Source organism: Oryza glaberrima, chromosome 2 (assembly GCF_000147395.1).
Source record: "Oryza glaberrima chromosome 2, OglaRS2, whole genome shotgun sequence".
Taxonomy (NCBI): Eukaryota; Viridiplantae; Streptophyta; class Magnoliopsida; order Poales; family Poaceae; genus Oryza; species Oryza glaberrima.
In genome coordinates this window covers 32,833,420-32,859,491 of record NC_068327.1, presented here as the reverse complement: position 1 = coordinate 32,859,491, position 26,072 = coordinate 32,833,420, and the positions used below count along the sequence as shown (strand labels likewise).

Below are 26,072 nucleotides of genomic sequence, written 5' to 3'. Positions count from 1 at the left end.
CGTTGGATTTTACACAGAGATGATCTGGACCGTTCCATGAGTAATGAAAGAATGAGTGATGAGTGAAGAGAGAGAGAGAGAGAGAGAGAGAGAGAGCTTCGCAGGCGACGATGGCGAGCGGCGGCGTGGTGAAGAAGGAGATCGGCGGGAACCACGACGTCGTCCGCTTCGGCGTCAACGACAGCGTCAAGGGGGACCTCGCGCCGCCGCACCCGCTCCAGGCCAGCGTCCACAAGGTCTTCTTCTTCTTCTTCTTCTTCTTCTTCTTCTCCCCCCCTCTCGCCCTCGAAACCCTAGCTAACACGCTGAATCCCCGCCGCGGGCGCAGGAGGCCAAGTTCTGGGCGGACAAGAAGAGGTTCGGCGCGGAAGCCATCTACGGATCCGCCTTCAACATCCGCAAGGATCTTGATGCCCAAATCCTCTCCAAGTAATTCACTGTCCTATCCTATCCTATCCCCATGTAATTTCCGCTGCAATACCACCATCTGTCCAAGTTGATAGATAGATAGGCACTAGTAGTTCCATCTGATCTGAGCAGGCAGTATTACATGTCTTGTTGGAACTGTTAGGGGAATTTCACCTCCGTAAACTTAAGTGGGCTGGCTTATTATGGGCACGAGATATGCATATTTGAATTCGATGTGGTTTATATCCTCCCTGTGTTTCTTAAGATTGCCCTTGCAGTTAGCTCTTTTTTTTGTGTGTCTAGTTGTAAATCTGGTAGTAGCTCTTTGCATTTACTGCAAGTCTGCAACTCTTTTCCTATGTGCGTATTATATCAGTGATGCTATGTTGGTGGTCATCAGTTGTATTCTGCTGACAGTGTGCAAATTCCTTCTGAAACTTCTTGTTATATACGCCAATTTTCCTGGTTAGAATAGTTGATTCTCAAAATATTGTGCATGTGTAGTATTTTGAGCATCTCCACATATCGATATGCTCAGGTTACTAAGATTTTGTTGATGCTTTGTATGTTCTAGTATGGATCACTCGGAATGCTTGAATCCCTTGGTCTGGTTGAATTCACAGTATCTTGATGTTGTTTTTGTTTGTCTGCCCCTTCTAGTAACAATTAGCACATCAATACACTGCAAATAGGAGAAAAACAGCACGCACAACTCATCTCCATTGCTTTTAATTGGGCAGGCTAACATGAAAGATGTTTTGATTGATGATTTATCTGTTGCCAGGTTCCAAAGGCCCCCTGGTGCATTGCCGTCATCTATGCTAGGATATGAGGCACTGACTGGTTCCTTAGATGATTTTGGGTTTGCAGATTATCTTAACTGTAAGGATTGCTGTCCTTTGATTTCCCCTGAATCTTATTGCTTGCTTTTCACATTTCTTTGCAACTATTTGGGAACCAACTTTTGCTTATTTATTATATTCATGTTTATGTTCTTTATTGGAGTCAGGGAGTGCCACCAAAGTTCTATTTACCTTCATATGAATTCTTGTTTGTTTACTTTTAACAGGGCAAAATTGTGTAGTTGTTTTTCTCGAACATAAAACTATGTAGTCTTGTGGCATCTTGGTATTGGTAGTTTAGAAGTTCTTGGAAAACAAAGGGTCATCTTGATAGATTTTTGGTGTTAGGATGTACTACCTCTAGACTCTAGTCAAATTTATTCGGCGTTAGAAACAATGCCAAATAAATTTGGCTGGAGGGTGTACTTGAAATAATAATAATTATCTCAAATTGGTTGTTTTATTCCGTCATCATGATATCCACAAATTATATATTTTGCTTCTGTCGGTGCTTTGAGCTTGGTTTGGCTTTACTTTCCATGCAGAACTTACATCTCATCACCATTCATTAATGCTGATTTATACTAATCACCACAAAATACAGCCGATATAGACTATATTTCAGTTCCACCGCCCTTGCGACAACTTTTTTCTTGTCAAGTATTTACTCGTCCTATTGTTACTTATAAAGAAGAAGAAAAAGAAGGATTCAAGCACCAAGAAGCAGCCGGCGAGGGAGGCTGCTGCTGCGAACGGCGAGTCGAGGGCGATGGTGGCGGAGAGGGAGAAGGAATACGACCGGCTGTCCAAGTTCCTCGTGGTCTGCCTCAATGCTATTTGAGACGCTGCGGCCTCCGAGGATGGCCGGGTCCTGGGGCGTGGAGCTCTGGAATTGCTGCTCGGCGGCACCGCCTACACACAAGCGACAAGTGCGCCACAAATCTCTCTCTCGATGCAGCAAGTGCAGCGGAGGGAGCTGCAACTGGTCGCCGTTTCTGCCATGCTGATAGATTGCAAGTACGAGGAGATTTGGGCCCCAGAGGTAGCAACATTTTATCCCCTTTGCTCTGCACTGTCCATTTCTAGCAGGGACTTGTTCTGATTGGATCTCTGTGTATGTATTTGCAGGTGAACGACTTCATCTTCATATCAGATAGTGCATACACTAGGGAACAGATTCTTGCAATGGAGAAGGGGATTCTGAATAAGCTTCAGTGGAATCTCACCATTCCTACACCATATGTCTTCATTATGATGCTATCTGCGTCTGCAGATAACAAAAGTGACAAGGAGGTAAAGAGCCATGGCTTTTGTTTGTTTCTGTTTACCACCAGATTATATTTCATTGCTAAGCGACAAGTTTAAGCGTGTACTCAAGATTTCTTTTGGTGAATGCTGATGGAGCACATGGCCTTCTTCTTCGCTGAATTGGCACTGATGCAGTACGGGCTGGTGGCATATGCCTCTGCTGTCTATGCAGCCAGGCCCAATCCTCGTCATTTCTATATATGAAGAAATTGCTGGATCCATCCTCTCGGCTAACTAGGACGTTGTTCCACTAGATCTCCATTATTCCTAGTGCAGGTTCGTCACTTTGTCCCCAATCGAGCTAATTCTCTTTCCAATCATTATTGTGATTATTGCAGATTTCTTTGTGGCCCAGTTATCAATTTTCAACAGATTTCAGTATCCGAATCTGCTCCTTCTTTCCGATACAACAATATTTGGACTAGCAGATTAACTACTACATTTCGCTGAACTAGCTCCTTCGGTTTCATCACAGGTTTATTTGGATTACATAATCCCCTATCGGTTTAGTTCCCTTTATTGTTGAACAATTGGAGATAATATCTTTCACGGTATGGACAAACACTAGAAATCTGTTTTTTAATTGCTAACTATGCAATTCCTACATACGCTAATTTGTTTTCCATTTTTCCTGTTTTGTTATTATTCATGTTATTTTTGCAACAATCCAGCAGCTTTGTATTTCATACTGGTGTTCGTATTTTTTAATTGTACCAGGGAAACTCTGAGCAGTTATCTTCTTCACTTAATCATTGCAGATAATTCGTACCACTGAGCAAAATTCAATGATGCAATTATTTTATATGCAACTCATTTGGTGAACAAGATGTATCTTGTGGCAAACAACGAGATGAAAAGTTACTTGATCCTTCAGGCATACCTGTGATTTTCCAATCTATTCTTTGCACGTTCTTGGAAAGATTGGTTGTCCCTGATAGCTGTCCGTAGTGATTCATGGATACTGTGTGGCATTTTACTTTGGGGCTCATTTTGGATTTGATAAAGAAGTCAGGTTTGCTCCTAATTCAATTTTTTCCCTGTTGATTTGCACCACCTTTTCTCAAGCCTGTCATTTTAATTATATATGCTCTACCACTCTACTAATTAATTCTCACTCTGTGTGCAAGGATGTGTGGTAGTGCAGTCACATACTTACATGTTGTGAGTCTAGATTATTTTAGTGACACATATCATGATTTACAATCTGACAACGAATCATTCTAAAATGATTTGCTCCATTAACTGTCTTAATTATCACGAACCCAGATTTGGTTTGTCACAATATTAACTCTTGATAAATCCTTTCACGTAAATCAACAGACTACACTTTGTTAAGTCCGCCTCCCAAAGAAATTTTGCTACCTTCTGTCCACACCTCTAAACAAAACTACCTATGATAGCTAAAAAAATACCAATCCGAATTAAGATAATAAGTTTAGCCGTCACCATCTTCTCAAATTGCTTTTTGCCCACATAATTAGTCAGAGTGATCAGCTGAATGCTTTTCCCACTCAGCAGTGCTCTAAAATGTTACTGACAAATTCATTTTGCCAAACAAATTTAGTTCATTTATTCCATAAATGTATATGTCCTATCAGTTGAACATACTTGCAGGGATTATTCCTTGAGTCCTTGTCTCCTTGAAGTTAGTTGTTATTGTGCCAATGTTGAAATATTCAGTATATTTGCTGAATTTTCATGCTTTATTGCTCTGCAAACCATGGTTCCTGATTTCTACTCTGTGTACTATTTTGGTTCAGACTGGTTAAATGTGTTGGAGTACTTCAATTTTTACTGTTTCATGAGTTCAAAATATAAATTAATCATTCCAGTGAAGCATCGTACTGTGCTATTCTGAGTTGTACGCTGCAAAGGTTAAATTGTGCCTCCATCCACTTTCAAACTGAAATTATCACGGAAGAATGTACAGCAAATATTCTCTTCACCTATCTTTTCTGAAGTAGGAATGTGTCCTAATCCAGTTTCACTTTTTACCCTGATGCTCTGAATAATCAGCAGAAAGAGATGTTCTACTGCTTTGTACTTCATCTCTGGCTGCTACTAGCACTCTGAAGAATCACCCTGAGCTTATCACCCGTCATTTCCTCTCTCTCCTTTCTCCCTGTCTTGGTTGAAATTACATTTTGATTGGTTCTTTGACAATTGTGGAGCAGATTGCCAAGAGAAGGTCAGCTCATCTGCTGAAGTATCCTACTGTGACGATTATAAGCCCTGGGATCAGTAACACTAGAGTCCATTCAAGACTCCATAAGTAATGCCATGGCAGATGTGCATATTTGCTCTTAATATAATAAACACCAGTTGTGTACCTTCGGATAATTTATATTGCAGTTTGTCAAGAACATAGCTAAATTCTAATTGAGAAAGGAAGTTCTGCATTGAACGGATCACAGTTCTTATGATTTAGTGTAAATGATTCAGTCAGGCCGTGCATTTTCCATAGTTCATTTTCAAAAAAACCTTGTTCTTTGATGGGTCTATCTGTAAATGCAGAGAGCACATACCTTATTCAAATAATCAAGATAGATCAGATTATTTTCCTTTTGATAAAATTTATCGAGTTAAATTCAAACCAGATAGACCCACGGGAAGTTTATATATGATGTGTGTAGTATGCATGAAACTTAGGATGTAGATTTTCTTAGTAAAGTTACATCCTACAAAATAATGTTCGGATACACTTTCCACATTCGCATACAATTACTAATTAAAAAAAGATGTTAGCACCACAACAGCCCACTGTATTGTTTGCAAACAAACACTTCATAGCCACATTTACTACAGGTGGAAAAAAAAAAAAACTACCTCATCTTTATTAACCCCCACCTTCTTGCACATACTCTGCATCCACTACTTATCAAAACTACAACTTTTAGATTTGTTAACTATGTCTATAAAATACTATATCCGTCTAGGAATGCGCCTTGGATTCTATGTATTATCAATGCAATATTTAAAACTTATAATTACATTTTTACAACTATTCATATACGAGTTCTATACACTCAGTGCTAGGTCCTAACAGAATGCTGAGGCCCTCAAGTTCAAAAGATTATCACAGAGCCGGCAACAACTCATTGATTGGTCAGTAAAAATAAAGGTAAATAAAGAAGCGTATTCAGTATTGGAAAACGTGCAAACAAATACTTATTATACATATTTTCAAAAAAAAAAGCTATGAAAAATTACCATCTTTCAAGTAAAGCAACAATTCTTAACTTAAAGAAAAACTTAAATATTTATCGATAACAGTACAAACCTAATGTAAAAAAAAGTTATAAATCAATTTATTCAAATTTGTGACAACTTTGCGCGGCACGCCGCGCAACCACATCTAGTAGTTTATATGGGCACTTGACCTCCCTAGTACAAGGAAATAATCATTATTTCTCCCTAATTAAGACTTTCCTTGTTGAAAAACTTTCGAAATCTCTAATCCTTGATTGTGTTGTTGCTGCTTGCTGCGCATGTGCCTGGCTTCCATCTTTGCTGCTTGCTGCGCATGTCGCCCCACATGACACCTTCACTCTTCGTAGAGCAGATACAGTAGCAGACTATAAGCCAGCTATAAACATATTTGAGGAAGATAAAAGAGGAGAGATAAGAGCAGATAAAAGAGGATATTAGAGCAGCGGGCTATTAACACTTCTTTTGTGTTAATTCCCATCAAGACTTCTTTTGTGGCTGGCTATTAACTGTGTTATGGACTATGCACAGATTTCAAAGGAGCATGGGGGTTTCATGAGATTTATCCAGGTTTCTTGCCTAGGAGCATCGGCCTCTTCTTCTAGAATGCTGAGGGCCAAGGCTGCTGGGGAAGAATCTGTGTTGAAGGAATTTCCTGAGGTGATCATCTGCATTAGGCAATACTGAACTTCTGTTTCTATACTACCCAAAGTTAGAAGCAAACATGTCCCATTTATGTTGGCAGTTACTTTAACCAAACTTCTGTGTTGCATGGATCAACAGGCTACAATTATGAGGCCTGCAACTATGATTGGCACAGAAGATCGGATTTTGAACAGATGGGCACAGTTTGCCAAAAATTGATTCCCGGTCTACAAAGTAATTGAGCTTTCCTGTTGGCTGTTGTCGTAATCCCTTGACTCAAAATTTAGTCTAGAACATTAATTGATCAGAGAATACAGGCCTCATCATTTGCCCTATGGCTTGATTTGAATTTTAAAACTTGATTTTGAAGTTGGTTTTGATGCTTTTACAACGTAGTTTCTTTTTCAGCATTAGCTTTTATTTAAGCCACTAAGGACACATGTAAAAGTTTTACTCATAAATTACTTTTTTTTATCACTAATAAGCCATTACGGCTTTTAATCAGTCATAGGCAATCAATGGGGACCTGCATCTTAAACTTCCACAGCAGGTGAGATTACATGAATGCAACCTTTTGGTTTTTGCAGGATTCAGCCTGTTTATGTTGTGGATGTTGCTGCTGCTATTGTCAACTCCCTCAAGGATGATGGCACCAGCATGGGAAAGAGCTACGGACTTGGTGGACCAGAGATTTATACTGTTCATGATCTGGTAATTATCATGCACAACATTTTGTTATGCAGCAATGAACGAATCTTCAAGTTGGTTGGTCAGAGTTTTTTTATATAAAAATGTTCTGGATGTTACAGGCTGAGCTGATGTATGAGACAATACGTGAATGGCCACGGTACATCGATGTTCCTCTTCCTATTGCAAGGGTATGAACTTAAATAATATCTTGTGTTGGTCAAGGCGAATGGCCACGGTACATCGATGTTTCTCTTCCTATTGCAAGGGTATGAACTTAAATAATATCTTGTGTTGGTCAAGGCAACCTGAGTATTGGATTGTCTCGTCTTTTGACCGTCATGCTTTGGGTTGTGCAGGCTATCGCATCTCCTGAAAGCTGATAGATTGGGATTTTTTTTTCAATACTCTAAGCCTCTAATGAAAGGTGCATATGGACTTTTATTTTAGATGTTCTAACTTTGTTTTGTCTCTACCTCTCAAATTGTTACTATATATGTACTCTTCAACCTGCCGCATAGGTTGGCACATGTTTATAAGGTCAAATGGAATATATTTCTTGTGTTTTTACTATCATTTGGTTTAGTTCTTTCACACAGCAATGTTGCTATTTCTATTGTTGCTTCCCACCCTGGAAAAAACACGGCTCAAGCCGTGAGGTCTTCATTTGCTTCTCTTGTGACCAATTAATCTGTAGGTTTGGGTCCAAAGTATGCTTTCGCAACCAAGTGATGAAAAAAAAACAATCTGGTTGGGGATGTCAATTGGTTGGTTCATACAAGTGAGTTGATTTGATTATTTAATTTCCTGTAAACAATACCTCTAATATTTAATGGTCAAGGATGCCATACCATATATATTGTTGGCACTTGTATACCACGTGCTTAGGCTGCCATAAAATGATTTGCCATTTCTGGCAAATGATGTAAATGATGACATAGAAAAGTAAAAAATTGCAAGAATAAACCTATGACATTCGCAACTTTTTCAAGTGAGGGATCTGTTTTTTGGTTGCAGCTGACAGTGTCATCACGTTGTGGGATCCTGGTAATAATATCACATTTGTTGGTATGATTAAAGAGGCACTATTTAGTGGTATGCTACTATCTTTGAAATGCTGTGGATGAAGCACTGTGAGTTGCTTGTGAGGAAGATCAAGCACATGTTTGCTGTAATTCTGCTTCTACCTACAATATCTTTTTAGATTTTTTTTTATCAATGAAGGATTCTCCTATTTTAGTAGTTAGTACCACATATTTTGTAGCAGTTTGGTTGAGGTCTTGATGAAAAACGAAACTCGAAAGTTCTCTACATATTCCCATCTTTGTTATATTAGAAATCATAACATTCTTTGCTTAATAGTCATTTACTCTGAATATTTCTATTTTTTGCTATAGTCCAAGCATTAAATGACCATGCTCTGATTTATAGTGTTTTCAAGAATGCCGAGCTATTGGAATTTCAAAAAAAAAAAAAACTGTCTTTCTGATTTTGGGGCTATATTTTCTTCATGTATTATAATTCCCATTTCTCCTTTGGTTGGGAACTTGTGATGTGATAGACTTTGGTAGTACATTTTTATGTTGCTTTAAGTGGAGATTGAGAATTGAACTTTGAGAATCATCTGCATTGCAAATATCACTTTGGTATTGCTGTTCTTACTCTGATTAAGTTTACAAAACGATGATTCTCATTGTATGCTGTGCAGGAGCTATTCAAGGCAAAAGAATAAATAAGATCCTATCGTCTTCAACATGGTGCTATCATCCTTGGTCATCAGGGAAAACTCAGAAGACCATGAACCACTCCGGCCACTCATAGTAAGAAACATGATCATAACCCCATGCTAAGATTGGTTCTGTAAACCTAGATTTTTGTTTTAATCTATAATACCAACAAATTTGAGCCACAAAAAAATCAGTACGAAGAGATCATGCTTAATTTTGTAATGGCTGACATTCGGAAAAAATGTTTGCCGAATATTTTATTGTTAGTACTATATATTTGTTTTCATAAGATTGGCGTGGCAAGAACCATAACCTTCTTGATGGAAACTCCATCTCTAGAATAGTATGGATTTGAAATTTGTGACATGAATCAGTAAGAGAATCAACTGCATTTGGAATATAATGGTCTATTATGTGTCACATGTTCAGTTTTGAATAAATTAGACACATTAAAGGCTGCAATTAAGATTTTAGGCACTAGATCATAAATTTAAGCACCAGATCATATTCAAACAGCTAACTGCTATCATGCCCTAGCCAATTCGGTTGTATGGATGCATTCAAAATTTCAATTCAGGTCAGTTCTGATCAAAGATGATTGGTAAAAAAGGTACTTCAAAAACATTGACCTCGTATTGACTGACGGCAGGATGAAAAGAATACTTGTGATATACTGGTGTAATAATTGTGGAGCGATGATTCACAAACAAAGGATGCTGTAGTTGCTTAAATGCATTTAAGTTGCGAGGACAGCAGGTATACATTTAAACTGTATTTGGATCAGTGATACTTTTAACAAACATGTAACATTGCAAACAAGAATTTACTTACCATTCGTTTCTATTTATAATGGCTCAACTTTTTTTTAGTCCGAAGATTTGCCTTCTAGATGCGATATCAGGATTGTGAATCAGGTCAAAAGCACTGCACCTGCGATGGTAGGATTTGCCAATGATGCCTTCATAACTAACTCGGAATCAAGTTTGTAGCTCCCATATATCACCAATTGCAGACGATAAACATTACACTGAAAAAAAAAATCGCATCCTACTTAATTAGGTACTGGCGCCAAAGCAAATTATGTGTCAATGTTGTCTTTGTTGATAGGAATGAAGGTATAACACATCAGACTGCTTAATCTGCGTTAAACATGAGAAACCTTTCTTATGGTCTTGTAATAGTTATTACAATAATAGAAATGTTGGTGGAAACAACTAATGGTTTAGATCTTAACTTGATGGGTGGTGGATGACACTGTTTTTGTAGTAGTGTTGAATTCTTGGTCTTACTTTTGCTATTTATGAAAGAAATGCGCTAATTTTGTGAATTTTGTCTATCCTTTGCAGGACAGTGGTGGTGAACAGCGTGGCATTCATGACAATAGAGATAGGCAATGGCTGGGGTCAGTACTGGAGCCTTTGGAATTTAAAAAGGATGATTTCTTTCAAAAAAAAAGATTGGGGACCAGTTCAAATTTGAACAAAATTATAAGGAAGCTTGGCTAAATAGGCATATACCTCGTACCTCCATCTAATGAGAGGAAAAGAAACTTACACAATGTCGAGCATTAATATCATTTTTGAATATATTTCTTCAATGGTACCATTGTAGTTTGATCTATTTTACGAATATATTTATATTGAAATTAGTGGTCAACAAATCAAGATGTTTTCCTGACCAACGAAAATGACAGGCTATTTAGAAAATGTTGAATTTATTACATAGTTCTGGACATCAAATGTTATCTATTGCCACCAGCAATCTTAAATTTTATTCCTGTTATATATTATTTACCTGGCTAATTTCCAACTGTTTAAACAAATTTACCCAACATGTTGTCACTCTCTTTGCACCAACTGCGTACAGGCGGCGCCCCCCATCCTCTAGTACTACAGTACTATTTAACTTGGGCTGTGTTTAGATCCAAAATTTGGATCCAAATTTCAGTCCTTTTCCATCACATCAACCTGTCATACATACATAACTTTTCAGTCACATCATCTTCAATTTCAACCAAAATCCAAACTTCCCCCTCAACTAAACACAGCCCACTCTTATACCAAAATAATGAAACTCTCCTTCAATGATGTAAAATGATTGAAGGCAGAAAGTTAATGCTACACGGGAGCTAGCTAGCTAGTACTACTCCTACTCCAGAAGATACTGATTCCTAGCGGGCATGTGGAGTTGTACTACTAGTTAATTAATGGGGCATGTTCAATGTTGGTCGCTGTGTGAAGTGGATCGGAGTATTTATATGGGCACCCAGCAGGCAGGGGAGGGATCAAAATCGAGCGCACACGTACTGACTGTACTTGCTGCCAGCCACTAACAAGAGTCAGACAATGGACTCAAAGAAGGTCGCGTATGCTGTTTTTATCGTCGTCCTCCTAATGATGGAGGTATCCGCCGCCGCTGCCGCTGGAGGCAGCGGCCGTGGGACTGGTGGTACAGGTACATCATCTTGTCATCTCTTAAGTAGTACTCCCTCTGTCCCATAATATAAGGGATTATAAGTTTTCGCTTGCAACGTTTGACCATTTGTCTTATTCAAAAATTTTTGAAATTATTATTTATTTTATTTGTGACTTACTGTATTATCTATAATACTTTAAACACAACTTTTCGTTTTTTATATTTGTAAAAAAAATTGAATAAGACGAGTGGCCAAACGTTTCAAGAAAAAATTCAAAATCCCTTATATCGTGGGACGGAGGGAGTAGTAGAAGAGTAGTACTGTAGTATCGATCTTTTCATCTGCATATATATACTGTACTTACTTGTGCATATATGCTTTTTCTTTCTTCTTTTGTTTAGGTGATCGCGTCAACGATGAAGAGAAATTTCTCTTGGGCCACCTGAGCAAAAAAATAGTAAAATACATAGCCAGTCACTTCCCAGGTCACATTAAAGATTGCGTCAACCACGTCGAAAACCAGTGTGGCTGGGCTCCGGCGCCTGGATGCCTGAAAGAGGCATTAGCCACATGCGCCAAATAAGGCGCCCGCTGCTTCGCTTCCTCTGGCGGTCTGGCCCCTCTCCGCATAAATAATTGTAATAAGGGGTCCTAGTAGTATATATATATATATATATATATATATGGTACTCACTGGAGTATGTATTATGTACTACTTATTATATAGTAATAAAATTTGAATAAAGTAATATTTGAGCCTGCAGATTTTGACTACCTGATATTACTCGGAAATGGAAAAGTCTACAGTACGAAACTGCGTTTACGGAACATATACGAAGAACAAGCACGCGGCATACCTTTATTTTTCTAGAAATCTGTGTTAATGAGAAAAAAATTATACATAGCATATGTAGCTGTCCAATCTCGAAACGAGTAAATCTAATTACTGCATGCTCATAGTACCATCGACTAGTACACAACTAATCACTAGTTAACGTGCACGTGCCAGGCACGTCGACATATATTGAATAGAGTATTGTTTACACTAACAATGAAGAGGACAGAAATATGAATTCAGTTTTGTAGAGGCTAGAAGATTCAATCCTGGATAAAAGAAACAATGCATATTATGAGATTTAAACTGAAAGGCCAAGTTAGAAAGTAGCGTAAAAAAATTAAAGGGAACATTTGAGATGTAAACAGAAATCTCACATTATTGTCCTTTTATCTCAATATAACCACTTTACAGATACCCAAGCTGTAATCTTTGTTATACTCATGAAACTTGAGTACTTCAGGTCAGGGGCGTACCTAGGTTATACTACCCGGTGTCACAGGACACCGGGTAGATTCTTCAAATCCTATATAAATTACGCTATATTAATTAATATATTAGTCAATAATTAGATAATTAGTATGTATTGGACCCCCGGTAACTTTTGTTCTGGGTTCGCCACTGCTTCGGGCAATCAGTAATTTCATCCACAATGGGCACCACCAGAAACTTGGCAAGTCCATAATGGGCGATGGCTGCGAAACGTGGGTGGCGGGTTACATCTTCAAATTTCGTCAAGGAACCTGTCAAAGTTCATCCATAAGCTTGTTACGGTTCTTAAAAATGATATTTTTGTCTAGAACATGTAACAGTTTTCCTATTGCAAAAAAAACAGATAGAGAACTTGCAAATACCAAGTTGTGTTTTCATTAAAAAACGAGTTTGGTGATTGGGAGTAGAGAAGAAGACCAAGCTTAAAATGTGAATGTAATTGCAGAGAATGAAATTGTGGTGTAAGCATTGAAACTGCAAGCAAAGCACTAATTAACTCGAGTGTTACCTATGTTCTAATTACATTACTAATTACATCCCCTTCACTGACCAAAACTCATATATAGTCAACCTTGAGCAGGATGAGCTGCTTCAGACCCATGGAAGATGTGCTCCAATATGAAGGACCATCATAAGCAAGGTAGAGCTATTTGTTTTTTCTTCAATTTAGTGAGTCCTACTTTTAACTGTTTAGGATACTGCCTGCCACACCATGTAAATAAATTTAAGGGAAAAAGTAGGCAGGACAAGATGAGCATTTATAATGCAAACTATTAAAAATCACGATTCGTGGACATGTGCCATCAAATTTGCTTGGAAACTCTCTCTGCTAGTCTGATTCATCCTTGTTAGTGTAAGAGCAGTTAGTGAGAATACATATGCTACCCGTGCAATCACATTGAGATAATAGAGAACATACTTGCAACACCATATGCGATGACAGCTACGGAAGAGTCTCTCAGTGCAAGCATAGGGGGACAAAGCTTTTATACTCTATGCAACCCTGATACAAAAACAAAATAAAATGATCACACATAAAATCAATAATCAAGCATCTAGGAAACTAATCAGATTGTTAGCTGAAGCACAGGGGGTGCCATTCTTCCACCATCAGGATTTGATCTTCCTTGTCAACAAGCAATTATCCCACAGCGTGTACAGATCGAGTGCTAGCAACAAAACCTGGAGAAAGATTGGGGCAGGTTGGGGATGGTAGCTAACGGTGAGTACGGGCTCCGGTCACCGGATGGAGACACAAAAACACCAAAATGAAGCAGACCAAGGCCAGCTTTCAGATTCCAGATGAACATATGGCAACTTTAATTTGGTCAGTTTTGCACTCCAATTATTGTGGATAATACTATAAATTAAATATTTTGAGAAAAAACTTAACAAATAGTAGAGCTTAAAATAAATGGACTAAAAAAAATCAATTTCTGGAGCTATCCATATTCCACAGTAGGAATTAAATTCTAAATCACTCAACTAAACTCATATGTCATTTGCAAACATCTCGACCTTCTACATACAAATCTAAAGATCCACTTGTACTAATTCAAGTTCATTTGCTAAGCATATTAAACGGATAGCAAACGCCAAGAGGTAGTATGAAAATAGCCACGTATAGGCTCGGACATGAAAAATGTCACTCTTGCCCTTTCAGTCACGGGCCCCACCTGTCATACTCTCTCACCTCTCTCTTTCCCCTCTTCCCCTCTTCCTCTTTATCTCGTGAGCACAGTCGGAAGCAGCGGTGGCCGGCAGCCGGCGGCGGGCACGGCGAGGGCGCGGCGTGGCGAGGGTGCGACGGGCTGTTGCCACTTATTTGAAGGTATATTTAATTCAGAGATGGTGCATGTCAAAATAAATTAACAAAAAAACATTTTTTCTGTTGTTTGTAATTCTTTCTAGGCCCTCCACAATTAATTGATTGAGAATTTCTATTTTAACACTTATTTTCAGGTTGGGAGTGAGGTTCAAAAGGCTTACGGCAAAGGAATGCCAAAATCAGAGTATGCTTGGGATTTATATTGCCTCTAAAATTGCATTAATTATCCTATGGATTTTTCAGCGTGTTACTTCTTTTAACTGCAATAGCAACCTATAAATTCTTTTAACTGCAACAGCCATAATCCTATTTTCTGGTTCTCTGAAGGATCTTCAAGGATTGGAAAACTATAGCAGGTGATAATGCACTGGATTATGCAGCAGAATTTTCACATATGCTTGGGTTTGATGGTGTCAAAATGCTTGGGTTGATGCAACTATGTGTAACAAAACATGTAATTTATTCCATCTTGTTTAAATTTCTATATTTTGTTTCTGAAAGACTCGGTTTGATTTCTTTTCCCTCATACAGACCTGGTTTCTTCCAGTGATCATGAAGGTCAAAATGTCAGTGCTCATACTAGAGGAGAGCCATGGTCTAGTTCTGGGCCATTAGCACCGTTTATATTGAGGGTAACTGGTGTGGATTTGAGATGACTTTCCTTACCCATATGCTCATGTTATATACTACGTACATGATAGCAAAGGAGATATATATATATATATATATATCATGTTAAATACTACGTACATGATACCATGCGTTTAAATAATTCAAATAAATATCAATGTCCTCCGTTGTATCTACTGGTCACTTTTTATTTGGATGGTGGATTGTAAGAATATGGTTTCTTGTTACACTTCCAGCCTTAATGGCAGTCATATCATGAATTAAGCTTAGCGCCATTAATTTGTTACCTAATTTGCCATACACGTATAACACGACGTATTCTATTGCGAGGATATTTTACTTGATAGGCTGCACAAAGTGGCAATTGAGGGATAGTAATGATATACCAAAAGTCAAATTCCCGTTACATATTTATAACAAACGAAAATTTAAAGACCCCAAAAAAATTATATATGTGGAAGAACTTGTTGTCTCAAGCTCGGTTTCACCCTACAGGTCATTGGGAGAACATCCTCTCTATCTTTTATTGTCATGGCTTTGCATCAACTAATGTGATTTAGTAGCTATTGTACGCGATCCATGGAATGACTGTACGCGTGCACCTGTCTCGACATGCCATCAGATGTTAGCATATATGTCTAGCTAGACACACCAATCCTTTCCATGTGACTATATGGCCAAAGAGTTCTAGAAAAGGCGTAACCATTGGCATCGTTAAAATTAAAGGTTGAGTTCCGAGAAAATTTCAGACAATATTTTAGGGATGGCGAATCTCATGAAAATACTCCAAACATGGTTTATTCAAGGAAAGTTTAGTTCCCTCCTTTACTTTACATGTCAAATGACTTGCACATTAATATAAATTCTATAAATGATTAATTAAATAACTTTCAGTCCCAAAAAAAAACTCATGGCCTGACCGGTCATCACACGACAATGGTGTATTATGTACTAAAACTCACATTTCTGAAACTTTTGTATAGGCTTGCGAAACAAAATGTTTAGCTTAATTTGTTAAAACATGATCCATTATTTTCATCAGGCCCAATATCAAAAATTAAAAAAAATGATGAAATCAAATGCATGTATTATATTGCCTTAATATGGTGTTGTTCTCTAACGAGGAAAAAGATTGTTTCAATCTTGCACTTAAAAGCTATACTTTTCAAATCGGAATCTTCGATATTGTATTCGTGAAACAACATACCTATAAACTCATCGATGCAACACATTGGATCAACATGTCAAGGCAATAATTGAAACATATTTTATACGCTAGAGAAACATGTATAATATCATCACTGAGGGTACCGGTTTGTAGCTATTCAAAAGCAGCGTGCCTTGAAAGCGGAGAATTAGTTTTGTTTGGAAGAGTTTAGCGTGGCCGCGTGCCTTTTGTGTTCTCTTTGGCTCTCTCATAGCAGTAGGACTAGGAGTAGATGCACGTGTATCGTGGTGCCCTAGTTGTTGCGTTTTCCAAGAGAGCATGATCACAGGGCACGCACCGGACGCGTGGAAGGAAGCATGAACTATATCTATGTACTAACATTGCACGTACTCAAAGTGGAATATGAGACCGTATATTAATGAATGTTAAAAGACAAGGCACAACTGGAACTATTTTAATCAATTAAAGATAACAAATGCTTTTAGTAACAATATTGGGTAGAACAACAGACCAGATCGATCACATAGAAGTTATGAACACCAAATAATGAAACAATTGAAGAGGCAAAAGGAACAACAGGACAATGTAATACAAGGCCGACCGCTGGGTGGGAACCATTAATGGGTATCGTCCCTCGATCATGGATGAAGGAACAGATGTGCAGCTCGACACAATCATGCACGTGCGGGAACACTAGAAGCGCCACCTTTCGCTAAGTGTCCATTGAGTTCCTTAGCATCGACGATGCAACTGTCTACGCACTTCTTGTTGGTGGCAGGATCCTCCTTAAATTCTTTGCTACACCCCTCATTGCACAAAGCGCTGAATTGCTCCATCGAGGGCTTTATTCCTCTCTCCAAGGCCCCAAAAAGTTGCTTGTTCGTGAGGATGCAGATGTCTACACAGTGTTTGTGGTCGATGGTGCCTTCTTTTTCCTCCTCGTTGCAATGCTCTAAGCACCCAGCTTCTACTATATCCTTCTCTTCGGTGGCTCGTACTACCGCAACCACCGCCACAAGGGTGGCAAGGAGCAGAGCCATGGTCTTGTTCTGGGCCATTAGCACCGTTTCTATTGAGGGTAACTGGTGTGGATTTGAGATGACTTTCCTTACCCTGATGCTCATGTTATATACTACGTACATGATAGCAAAGGAGCTATATATATATGGGGCTGGGAGAGCTTCATGGACCACCAATGAGGCTAATTATATGCATGTTTGTCATCTTTGGTTGCTAGAGATGCGTTCCTTATGACCAGAGAGTGATGAGGTTCTCATGGCATGCGTGCATGCGTTTAAATAATTCAAATAAATATCTATGTCCTCCGTTGTATCTACTGGTCACTTTTTATTTGGATGGTGGATTGTAAGAATATGCTTTCTTGTTACACTTCCAGCCTAAATGGCAGTCATGTCATGAATTAAGCTTAGCGCCATTAATCTGTTACCTAATTTGCCATACACGTATAACACGACCTATTCTATTGCGAGGATATTTTACTTGATAGGCTGCACAAACTGGCAAACAACAACTTGGACCTGCTTGATGTGCTAAACAGTACCATGAACATTCGGTTTCCATAATGTGTAGGTTAGCATTATCTTGTTCTAGCTAATCCAAAGACATGTGATTATCTATTGTAGGCCTTTAATTTTTTTTTTTCAAAAATGTTCTCAGATGACAAAAGAAAAAGATTTAGATCGTCGTCCCGGTCCTGTAGAATATCTCAAATGGGCTGCGATATATTTTTCTAAATGAAGATAGTCCCAGGACATTGGGGGATAGTAATGATATACCAAAAGTAAAATTCCCGTTACATATTTATAACGAACGAAAATTGAAAGACCCCAAAAAAATTATATATGTGGAAGAACTTGTTGTCTCAAGCTCCGTTTCACCCTACAGGTCATTGGGAGAACATCCTCTCTATCTTTTATTGTCATGGCGAATTAGTTTTGTTTGGAAGAGTTTAGCGTGGCCGCATGCCTTTTGTGTTCTCTTTGGCTCTCTCATAGCAGTAGGACTAGGAGTAGATGCATGTGTATCGTGGTGTCCTAGTTGTTGTGTTTTCCAAGAGAGCATGATCACAGGGCACGCATCGAACGCACGGAAGGAAGCATTAACTATATCTATGTATTAACATTACACGTGCTCGACGTGGAATATGAAACCGTATATTAAACAATGTTAAAAGACAAAGCACAACTGGAACTATTTAATCAATTAAAGATAACAAATGTTTTTCGTAACATTGGGTAGAACAACAGACCAGATCGATCACATAGAAGTTATGAACACCAAATAATGAAACAACTAAAGAGGCAAAAGGAACAGCAAGACAATGTAATACAAGGTCGGTCGTCGGGTGAGAACCATTAATGGGGATGGTAGAGTGGAGCCATTGTAGGGAGGGGGATAGCACCAAAGGATGAGGAGAGCGGAGGAGATGGCGGCCGACAGTGTCGGCGCTCAAGCAGGAGCAGAAGAGATGGTGTCCATGTCCGCGCTCGGCCGCAAGTGAGTGGAGATGGCATCAAATCGCAGGCGGGAGTAGAGGAGGAGGCGACAGCAACGAGCGGAAGGGGACAGTTGGTGGAGTTGCTGTTGGCTATATTTGGCAGGAGAAGGAAGGGGGAAGCGGCGAGCAAACTCAACGAACCCACGAGGGATAGAGGAAGGCGGGGAGTTTCGCTGGCCTGGATCGAGAGAAAGGGTTGATGCGAAAGTACAATACTACCCTCACACCACCATATCTCAGTTGGTACCTCCTCCTATGGGGGCACAATACCACCCGGTATCGAGCAATTTAGCCGTCCGATCGAGCCAGATCAGGATATGGTAACTCCTCCCCTCAAGGACAAGAAAAAGGCTCTAAGTTCCAACATGACAGCATTAAATTCGATTTTAGAACGACTCAAAAAGATGCGGTATCGGTATTACACACACATCCTACCATTTCTTTAAATTATGATACCATTTTCTGCTTAATAAAAAAGTAAATCACTACTTGGTGACATGATTCCTTTTCCAACATCCATTTAAAAAAATATTCTTCCTTAGGTAGAGCACCAACGCTATTTTATTCTTATGTTTCTTGGTATTTTCTATATATAGCCTCAATATGTGTTTCGCACCTTCCCTGAAAAAAATATTATGTTTCGCAACAGGGCCTTCAATTTTTCTTACGTATGGCCCAAGCCAGGAAGTAGCGGCGATGGAGGTTGTACGGGTCCCCCTCCAGATATTGGCTGTCATGTGATGGCCTGATGGGTGTCATGAGATCTCGTGCCAGGGTCGCCCTCTTGACGATGTCGCCGTACAGGCCACATAGGTTTCCCTGAGAGACAGTAACGGTTACTATTTGGTTATTACTCCACTTGATTGACTTGATGATATACTTATGGACCCCTGACAAGATATTCCGAAATTGAATTCTATTTCTGAAGAAAATGTTGTTAACAAAATTGTGGAGATTCAAATTATTCAGCAGGAGACAAAAGACAAACTCTATTGGAAACATAATTCTAGTGGAATCTGCAACACCAAAAGTGCTTATAAGGAGGTAGTTAAAAGAGAAAATCAAAACACTAACCAGGTCAGTGCTCAATCCCTTTCCTTAATGAAGCTAATCTGGAAAAATAAGTTGATTCCTCCTAGGGTGAAGACCTTTGGTGGGAGGCTGCTCAGAGAAGCTCTTCCCTCTTCTCAAAGACTGAACTTCAGAATAAATGACATTTCTCCTGATTGTTGCAGATGTGGACAGTTGGAATCTGATTATCACTTGCTCTTTTAGTAAATTGATTTTGGCGCATTTCTGATATCAATATTTCAACTGACATCTTTCTTGATAATGTTTCTATTGCACACATTATTTCTTACATAATTAACAATGGTCCTCATCAAGCCACCCTCAAAAGAATTCTCATTATCCTGTGGCATTTATGGAAAGCCAAAGATGATCTTAAATTTCAGTGAACCCTCAAAGAACCAGCTCAAGTTTGTTTTTTAGCTGAAGCGATGTTAGACACTTATGCTAGATATTCCTCTCAGCAGAAAACTCAAGACTTGCAGCAGGACAATGAGTCCACAAGGAGAATGAATTCCAGTGATCCCAAATGAAAATAGATGTTATGTAGATGCAGCCTGAGTGAATGGCTTTACAGGAATAGGGGTGTTCTTCCACATGCCAAATACATGCAATGCTATTTTCCTAAAAGTTACAAGTACAGTGGCTCAATATTCCCTACAGGCTGAACTTCTGGCTCGACAACTGGCAATGGAGGTGGCGAAATTTCTTGATTTTGCAGGTACCATATTTCTGACTGACAACAAGACGATCGCAAATACAGTGAAGAAGAGAAATTTTTGAAGCTGATCCAAGGCATGTGAGTCTTGGGCCCTTGCTAAGGGTGCGTTTAGTTCACACCAAAATTGGAAGTTTGATTGAAATTGTAATGATGTGACGGAAAAATTAGAAGTTTGTGTGTGTAGGAAAGTTTTAATGTGATGGAAAAGTTCGAAGTTTAAAGAAAAGGTTGGGAACTAAATCAGGCCCAAGTCAAATTGAAGCATCGTTCCTGAGAGGTTATTGCAGGTGTTGTACGTAGATACCAAGCGAGGTCAATCGCATGGCTGGCAAGTGGCAAGTAATCAAAAAATATGTGAGATCTGAACAATTGAGCAATCCAACATTTGCTTGCCACAATATGTCGCACCTAACTAGCTTACACAAGTAGGATGTGTTTTTTCTAAAGATCTTAAATACAGTACTCTGAATAGTATGATAAACCATGTAATACGTATCCTATGCACACAGGTCTTCTCGCGTATATACCATACACACCAACTAACAAATTTTACCAAAAAATTTTAAAAAAATTGTACATGTAGTTTCGGAAGTATTACATTTATGTGTGAAGTCTCACCTTGAAATTCATTATATGTATAGGGAGCGGCAAAAAAGATAAAATTTTGACATACTCTGTATTTATGCTCTCAGAACTGTCAGAATTTTTATCTTTTTTATTATGGCTTAAATATAATGAATTTGAGGTTAAGACTTTGCGCATAATTATAATACTATTTTTTTCTAGATGTTTTGGTGAAATTTGTTAGTTGGTTTATACAATGTGTACATGAGAAGACTTGTATGCAGATTTGCACTCGGGCCTGCAACCTACACTGTTGATGTGTTCCAAGATTCGTGTGACAAACGTACCTAACCATAACCAAATGAATGTTTTACTATAGGAAGAAAAGATTAGGTTGGTTCATAATATGTATGTTGCATTTTTTACCAAATAAAATTTTTCAATAACAATCATATATGGCATTTAGTGCATGGTATTTCTCTGACCCTTATTTTCTTTATAACATGATATTTAGTCAAAAGAGAAAACAATACATCTATTATATCACCAAATTCTCATCTTGTAAAAAATGATATTTCCAAAATGATATATATATACTACCATCAAAAACTATAATTTATATAAACAAGGTAAATTTGAGCTGGTAATTTGATACACAAAAACTATTTCGAGAGGCCTCTCGATCTGGCGCTATCGTGCGGCGCCGGGAAAACCGTCCATCCCGCGCGAGTTGACGTGGCATCCATTCGCGCGTCGTCGTCCCAGCCATCCCCCCACACGTCATCGTCTTCATCCATTCGCGTCCGAGAAAAAGAGAGAGAGAGAGAATGAGAGAGACAGACGTGGGGAGGTTTCCTCCCATCACACTGCCGTTAAACAAATAGGAACCACCTATGCTTCAAATATTTTTTTTCTCTTAAACTACTTCTCCGATCTACGATCCGATTACACCGTTGTATCCGTAACAATTAAATCTTTATAACAAGATCTCACATGATTATACTTTGATGAAAAAATATAAATTACTTTTATAATATATCTAAATTACTTTTAGATTTCACTAAATTACTTCTTAGACATATATAAGTAAATTTAGTAACTCTAAAAGTAATTTACATAAATTATAAAAGTACCTTAAAACAAAACGAAAGTAACTTTGTCACGACATTAGTAGTAAATTCGTTGTAGGGATAAAAATATGACTCTATCTAGAGATTAAATTTAATTAGCACAAGTAAGTTTAACAATTTTTAATAGTAATTTCGATGTTAATTGGAAGTAACTTTTGCATGGTTCAGAAGTAACTTTATCTAAATCTGTTTTTAAACACTGATTTTTTTCCCTTTCACTTTTGTTTTTCATGTAGTACAAGAAAAGAAGATAAAATATTTGATGGATTGTAAATAACATTGATGGAGTAACTAATGAGAATTAATCATGTATAAGATGTAAAAGTTACTTCCTAACATGTAGTAACTTACTTTTAAATTAATAAAATATTTTAATATATTTAATATGGATCTTGTTTTGTCGCATATTTTGAGTGGAGCACAATGGTGCAAATAGATTTTCAAAACAATATGTGATTTAAAATATATAAGTTATTAAAGAGGTTAAAAAAGACACACACTGTTGTATTTTTCAAGTTGAAAGGAGACACCAGATGGAGTGGCTACCACTAGCTATGTAGTCACGTCCATTGAAAAAAGGCATGCATTAAAATTACTTCCTTTTGTTATAAGTTACTTCTATAATATATGTAAATTACTTTTATTTTTTATTAATTTACTTTTATATGTCTAAGAAGTAATTTAGTGAAATCTAAAAGTAATTTAGATATATTATAAAAGTAATTTACAATTTTTCATCAAAATATAATCATGCGAGATCTTGTTATAAAGATTTAATTGTTACGAACACAACGGTGTAATCGAATCGTAAGATCGGATGAGTAGTTTAAGAGAAAATTTTATTTGAAGTATAGGTGGATAGGATCTCTCATAGATGGAATGAGACAAACCAGCTACTACTAGCTGTGTAGTCATGTCCAAATTGATAACCTCAAAGTTTTATATATAAGAAATAGAAAAAAATGCATAAACAAGGTATCTTACACTTATAAAAAAATATCATATAAAGTAAACATCATGCATGGTATATTTTGTTATCACCTAATATATCTGCCCTAAGATTCGTGCAAACTACATATAGGATGTAGACTGTGAGTACACGTGAACTCGCGTGAAAAAAAAAAGTCCAACTAAGAATTTTATTAACTGTTGCCGAATACGAATATCTCGTTGGCCATCCATGTAGCAGTCGGGCTGGGCCGGGCCAGCCCACCAGGAAGAGGAAACTGAGTCAGAGTCAGACATGGGCTGCCTCTAATATACAGTGCGTCAAGCCCGAAGATGATCCGTCTCCCTTTCTTCTCCCCAAAGAAAGAAGCGAGAGAGAGAGAGAGAGAGAGAGCTTCGCAGGCGACGATGGCGAGCGGCGGCGTGGTGAAGAAGGAGATCGGCGGGAACCACGACGTCGTCCGCTTCGGCGTCAACGACAGCGTCAAGGGGGACCTCGCGCCGCCGCACCCGCTCCAGGCCAGCGTCCACAAGGTCTTCTTCTTCTTCTTCTTCTTCTTCTTCTTCTCCCCCCCTCTCGCCCTCGAAACCCTAGCTAACACGCTGAATCCCCGCCGCGGGCGCAGGAGGCCAAGTTCTGGGCGGACAAGAAGAGGTTCGGCGCGGAAGCCATCTACGGATCCGCCTTCAACATCCGCAAGGATCTTGATGCCCAAATCCTCTCCAAGTAATTCACTGTCCTATCCTATCCTATCCCCATGTAATTTCCGCTGCAATACCACCATCTGTCCAAGTTGATAGATAGATAGGCACTAGTAGTTCCATCTGATCTGAGCAGGCAGTATTACATGTCTTGTTGGAACTGTTAGGGGAATTTCACCTCCGTAAACTTAAGTGGGCTGGCTTATTATGGGCACGAGATATGCATATTTGAATTCGATGTGGTTTATATCCTCCCTGTGTTTCTTAAGATTGCCCTTGCAGTTAGCTCTTTTTTTTGTGTGTCTAGTTGTAAATCTGGTAGTAGCTCTTTGCATTTACTGCAAGTCTGCAACTCTTTTCCTATGTGCGTATTATATCAGTGATGCTATGTTGGTGGTCATCAGTTGTATTCTGCTGACAGTGTGCAAATTCCTTCTGAAACTTCTTGTTATATACGCCAATTTTCCTGGTTAGAATAGTTGATTCTCAAAATATTGTGCATGTGTAGTATTTTGAGCATCTCCACATATCGATATGCTCAGGTTACTAAGATTTTGTTGATGCTTTGTATGTTCTAGTATGGATCACTCGGAATGCTTGAATCCCTTGGTCTGGTTGAATTCACAGTATCTTGATGTTGTTTTTGTTTGTCTGCCCCTTCTAGTAACAATTAGCACATCAATACACTGCAAATAGGAGAAAAACAGCACGCACAACTCATCTCCATTGCTTTTAATTGGGCAGGCTAACATGAAAGATGTTTTGATTGATGATTTATCTGTTGCCAGGTTCCAAAGGCCCCCTGGTGCATTGCCGTCATCTATGCTAGGATATGAGGCACTGACTGGTTCCTTAGATGATTTTGGGTTTGAAGATTATCTTAACTGTAAGGATTGCTGTCCTTTGATTTCCCCTGAATCTTATTGCTTGCTTTTCACATTTCTTTGCAACTATTTGGGAACCAACTTTTGCTTATTTATTATATTCATGTTTATGTTCTTTATTGGAGTCAGGGAGTGCCACCAAAGTTCTATTTACCTTCATATGAATTCTTGTTTGTTTACTTTTAACAGGGCAAAATTGTGTAGTCGTTTTTCTCGAACATAAAACTATGTAGTCTTGTGGCATCTTGGTATTGGTAGTTTAGAAATTCTTGGAAAACAAAGGGTCATCTTGATAGATTTTTGGTGTTAGGATGTACTACCTCTAGACTCTAGTCAAATTTATTCGGCGTTAGAAACAATGCCAAATAAATTTGGCTGGAGGGAGTACTTGAAATAATAATAATGATCTCAAATTGGTTGTTTTATTCCGTCATCATGATATCCACAAATTATATATTTTGCTTCTGTCGGTGCTTTGAGCTTGGTTTGGCTTTACTTTCCATGCAGAACTTACATCTCATCACCATTCATTAATGCTGATTTATACTAATCACCACAAAATACAGCCTATATAGACTATATTTCAGTTCCACCGCCCTTGCGACAACTTTTTTCTTGTCAAGTATTTACTTGTCCTATTGTTGCTTATCGTTGTGTTAATCTTCCTTTTCCATTGATCACGTTGCAGTGCCCCAAGATTCTGAAAGCTTCCGTGCTCCCGACATGCACCACGGAATGGAGGTTCGCCTCGGTTTGTCAAAGGGACCTGTTTGCCCTAGTTTCAATTGATTTCTCAAAAATGTATTTCTTGTCTTACACTGCGCTCCTCGTTCAGTATCTATATCGGTCTTTAGACCGTGACCGTGACCGTGACATGTAAGAACTATAGGTATTGCATCCGTTTGAGGAGTTCTAAAATCGAATTTAATGTTATCATGTTTGAACTTATGTCCGGTTTGCTGGTTGCTGTGGTCGAATGCACTTAAGAAAATGATTTGCTCCCTGCATGGACATCTGGGAATCTGGCCAGTTGGAGCGTGTACATAATGAGATGTCTATTATGCATTGGTTCTACATATATAGCCAATCCTTCTCTTTACGATGTTAACACGCTGTCCATTTAACTAATCTGGATTTGAGTCCATCATTATTGTCACTTGAACCTGGACTGCTCAGATTCATCACGTAGAACACCAATAAGTAAGGACTTTGGTCGTCCAGATTCATCACGAACAAAATGAACAGGGATTCCTAGCTAGCTACTACGGAGGGAGTAGTAACATCCTGAGGGCCCCTTTGAATCGCAGGGTAGAAAAAACGGAGGAATATGAAAAACACAGGATT

The 26,072-nt window shown here is 38.5% G+C and overlaps 3 protein-coding genes and 1 long non-coding RNA gene across 28 annotated transcripts; 3 read left to right on the top strand and 1 right to left on the bottom strand.

Moving 5' to 3' along the window:
* The first annotated feature begins 58 nt into the window (after positions 1-58).
* LOC127761815 (cyclin-B1-2-like) lies at positions 59-25,676 on the top strand. Of its 3 annotated transcripts, none has more exons than XM_052286147.1 (4): positions 59-236; positions 23,769-23,869; positions 24,633-24,730; positions 25,417-25,676. In XM_052286147.1, the coding sequence occupies exons 1-4, from the start codon at positions 111-113 to the stop codon at positions 25,515-25,517; spliced, it is 426 nt and encodes a 141-aa protein (XP_052142107.1). In that variant the 5' UTR covers positions 59-110; the 3' UTR covers positions 25,518-25,676. The 3 variants fall into 3 exon arrangements, with proteins under 3 accessions (XP_052142107.1, XP_052142106.1, XP_052142108.1); XM_052286146.1 differs by lacking the exon at positions 23,769-23,869 and adding an exon at positions 329-429; XM_052286148.1 differs by lacking the exon at positions 59-236 and adding an exon at positions 23,479-23,676.
* On the top strand, positions 1,947-10,484 carry LOC127761820 (uncharacterized). Of its 23 annotated transcripts, none has more exons than XR_008015311.1 (16): positions 1,947-2,292; positions 2,379-2,834; positions 3,034-3,109; positions 3,317-3,570; positions 5,589-5,679; positions 6,297-6,425; positions 6,549-6,644; positions 6,998-7,121; positions 7,220-7,366; positions 7,457-7,524; positions 7,795-7,878; positions 8,115-8,268; positions 8,806-8,917; positions 9,474-9,580; positions 9,694-9,762; positions 10,171-10,484. It is a non-coding gene; the product is annotated as an uncharacterized LOC127761820 (long non-coding RNA). The 23 variants fall into 23 exon arrangements; XR_008015302.1 differs by adding an exon at positions 4,733-4,830 and having other exon boundaries at positions 5,589-6,425; XR_008015303.1 differs by having other exon boundaries at positions 3,317-4,830.
* On the top strand, positions 11,098-12,003 carry LOC127761819 (uncharacterized). Its single transcript, XM_052286153.1, has 2 exons — positions 11,098-11,278; positions 11,642-12,003. The coding sequence occupies exons 1-2, from the start codon at positions 11,170-11,172 to the stop codon at positions 11,821-11,823; spliced, it is 291 nt and encodes a 96-aa protein (XP_052142113.1). The 5' UTR covers positions 11,098-11,169; the 3' UTR covers positions 11,824-12,003.
* On the bottom strand, positions 16,638-17,295 carry LOC127761816 (uncharacterized protein Os02g0798501-like). Its single transcript, XM_052286149.1, has one exon. The coding sequence runs from the start codon at positions 17,249-17,251 to the stop codon at positions 16,868-16,870; it is 384 nt and encodes a 127-aa protein (XP_052142109.1). The 5' UTR covers positions 17,252-17,295; the 3' UTR covers positions 16,638-16,867.
* Positions 25,677-26,072: the final 396 nt, after the last annotated feature.